Source organism: Diorhabda carinulata, chromosome 5 (assembly GCF_026250575.1).
Source record: "Diorhabda carinulata isolate Delta chromosome 5, icDioCari1.1, whole genome shotgun sequence".
Classification (NCBI taxonomy): domain Eukaryota; kingdom Metazoa; phylum Arthropoda; class Insecta; order Coleoptera; family Chrysomelidae; genus Diorhabda; species Diorhabda carinulata.
In genome coordinates this window covers 19,636,577-19,638,874 of record NC_079464.1, presented here as the reverse complement: position 1 = coordinate 19,638,874, position 2,298 = coordinate 19,636,577, and the positions used below count along the sequence as shown (strand labels likewise).

The 2,298-nt window shown below is 32.3% G+C and overlaps 1 protein-coding gene across 1 annotated transcript; it reads left to right on the top strand.

Moving 5' to 3' along the window:
• Nucleotides 1–227: 227 nt before the first annotated feature.
• Nucleotides 228–1,852, top strand: LOC130893974 (uncharacterized). The gene is made up of 2 exons (XM_057800442.1): nucleotides 228–480; nucleotides 1,577–1,852. Exons 1-2 carry the CDS (start codon nucleotides 341–343, stop codon nucleotides 1,710–1,712), a joined length of 276 nt encoding a protein of 91 aa, XP_057656425.1. The 5' UTR covers nucleotides 228–340; the 3' UTR covers nucleotides 1,713–1,852.
• The last annotated feature ends 446 nt before the right edge of the window (nucleotides 1,853–2,298 follow it).

The window sequence follows — 2,298 nt, the reverse complement described above, 5'->3', positions numbered from 1 at the left end:
CTTTTAATAATCCGTAGATCATGTATATATATATATATATATATATATATATATATATATATATATATATATATATATATATATGTATACAGGGTTGTATTATTAAAAATCTAAATTATGAACACATTGTATAATAGGATTTCTTAATATGAACAATAAAGAAATCAATATTTCAAAAAATGAAACTGAGTCTGATAATTCACTTTTTTATTGGTTAATATTCACTTCCAATAATTGAGACAATTCAAATACACTCTTTCAAATAATGAAAACTAATAATTTTTAGTTGTCAATATATATTTCAAAGCTTCAAAATTCTAGTGAAAAATACAATTCAATAATGAGTGAAGATAAGAAAGGAGAAAAATATGAAATGAAAACCGTTGCTCAGGATGCAAGATACCATAATTGTAATTGCACAAATTGGTGTTTGGATGCATTTGTTGATTATCACAAGTGCATCAGGCTCTTGGGGGAAGGGTAAGTCATTATTTAGGCTAAAAGTAGAAGCACAACTTAGGCCACTTGAAAAGGGAAGCTACGGAGTATAATAGTTTTGATTGCATCGGTTAGAATCAGTCTCGAAAATCTTGTTATCAGGTAACCAGAAGTGAAATTACTTACCAAATATTTTTAACGACAATCAGAAGTATTGAAATATTTCAAAACAGATAAAATGTAAATTGGAGAACGAGGAAAGAGATATGAAGGATGCTTCTAATCAAGACATAAATTACAATAACAACAAGGTAACTGAAAAAGGGCAGATACGAATTATAATAGTTTTGATCGAACCTAAATCGGTTAGAATCAGTCAAGAAAATTTTGTTATCAGGTAACCAGAAGGGAAATTACTTACCAAACGACAATGAGAAGTATGGAAATAATTCGCAACAGATAAAGTGCGTCTCCTTCTTTATTTCACCTAAAACTGTTAGAAGTTTTATACAGCCTCAATCCATTATGGATAAGCTTCCATTCGAGAAAATGTTGGATTGACTTTCTAGAGATGCAGGCCTAATTATATTATGCAGTCCAAGACATTATTCACTGGTCACTATAATCGTCAAGTATTTCGAGTAATTTGGGGATTAGAAAAACGACGGTTATTTGTTTCAGCTTGAGACCTCAACCTGTCAGCACTTATCAATATAAATTGATAAATATAGTTGCGCATGTGTTGAGACATTTGTACTAAGTTTTCAGCCATTTAGGACGCTTAGTTTCTGGTTTACAATTGTATAAGTTAGTCACCGTGTTTACTCACAATGGAACAATGAAACCTGGATCTACCACTGGTCAAAACAATGGAGTGTAAGGGGCGAACTTGCCTCAAAAAAGGGCAAAGAAAAAAGTAAAATAATAACAAGATAGTACTACGTAAAATCAAGACGGTTTAGAAACATAAACATACATAAATTTCTAAGAAATTCATAAATATTAACAGTAACCAAAATAACGAATTTATCCTAATTTACCATCACAAATTTCATATTTGCTCTAGTAGCCATTTATTTCTCCTTTTTTCCCTATTTTATGAGCATTTTTACTTAAAAATATATTTCTCTATTTCTAGGAGCGAGCGCTGCGAACAGTTTTGCAAAATTTACAAAACTGTATGTCCTAACGATTGGATAAAAAGATGGGAAGACCAAATTGAGAAAGGAACATTCCCATGCGATTTGCCGGCAAAACCAAATTGCGAAAAATAGCTAACTGATATCAACAATAACGTCAAGTCAAAGTTCTGTCTAATGATAAGGGAAAAACTGCCTGATTTGTCGTATTTGATGATATTCTGGGTTTTAATGTAATTTTATACTAATTCAATATATTATTTTCCACAGTAGAAGTTTTTTCTGACAATATGTTAGTATATTTTGCTAATCAAATGCAGTTATGACATATCCAGCGAATAGGTTGGAAGTGGTGATACAGTGATCATTCTAGAAGCTGAAAAGTTTTTCGAAACCGTTTCTGTACAGGGCTTCTCCATAACGCTATATTGAGTAGAGATCTACCAGACGGTATGACAGTTATTTGGTTCATATGTTATCATTTGAACCATCAACTGACGTTCTTGATGGATTAGGGTGCGTTGAAGATTCTGGTTTACCAGCTTCTCTCTTTGCGCTTCTTCTTCCACGCTTTTACGGCCCCCTTGAACATTTTATGTCAATAGAACACTCCTGAAGAATCATCACTCAATACAAAAAGGAAGAGAAGTCGTAGAGCGATGGATCAAGTGAATAGAGTGGTCGTGGCAATTTTGGAATCTTTCCGGAAACTGCAAACTGG

Bases quoted from the DNA above. Each gene is read 5' to 3' on its own strand.
- LOC130893974 (XM_057800442.1), top strand. From the start codon at position 341: ATGAGTGAAGATAAGAAAGGAGAAAAATATGAAATGAAAACCGTTGCT. The intron at 481-1,576 runs GTAAGTCATTAT...CTCTATTTCTAG, and splicing joins ATCAGGCTCTTGGGGGAAGG to GAGCGAGCGCTGCGAACAGT.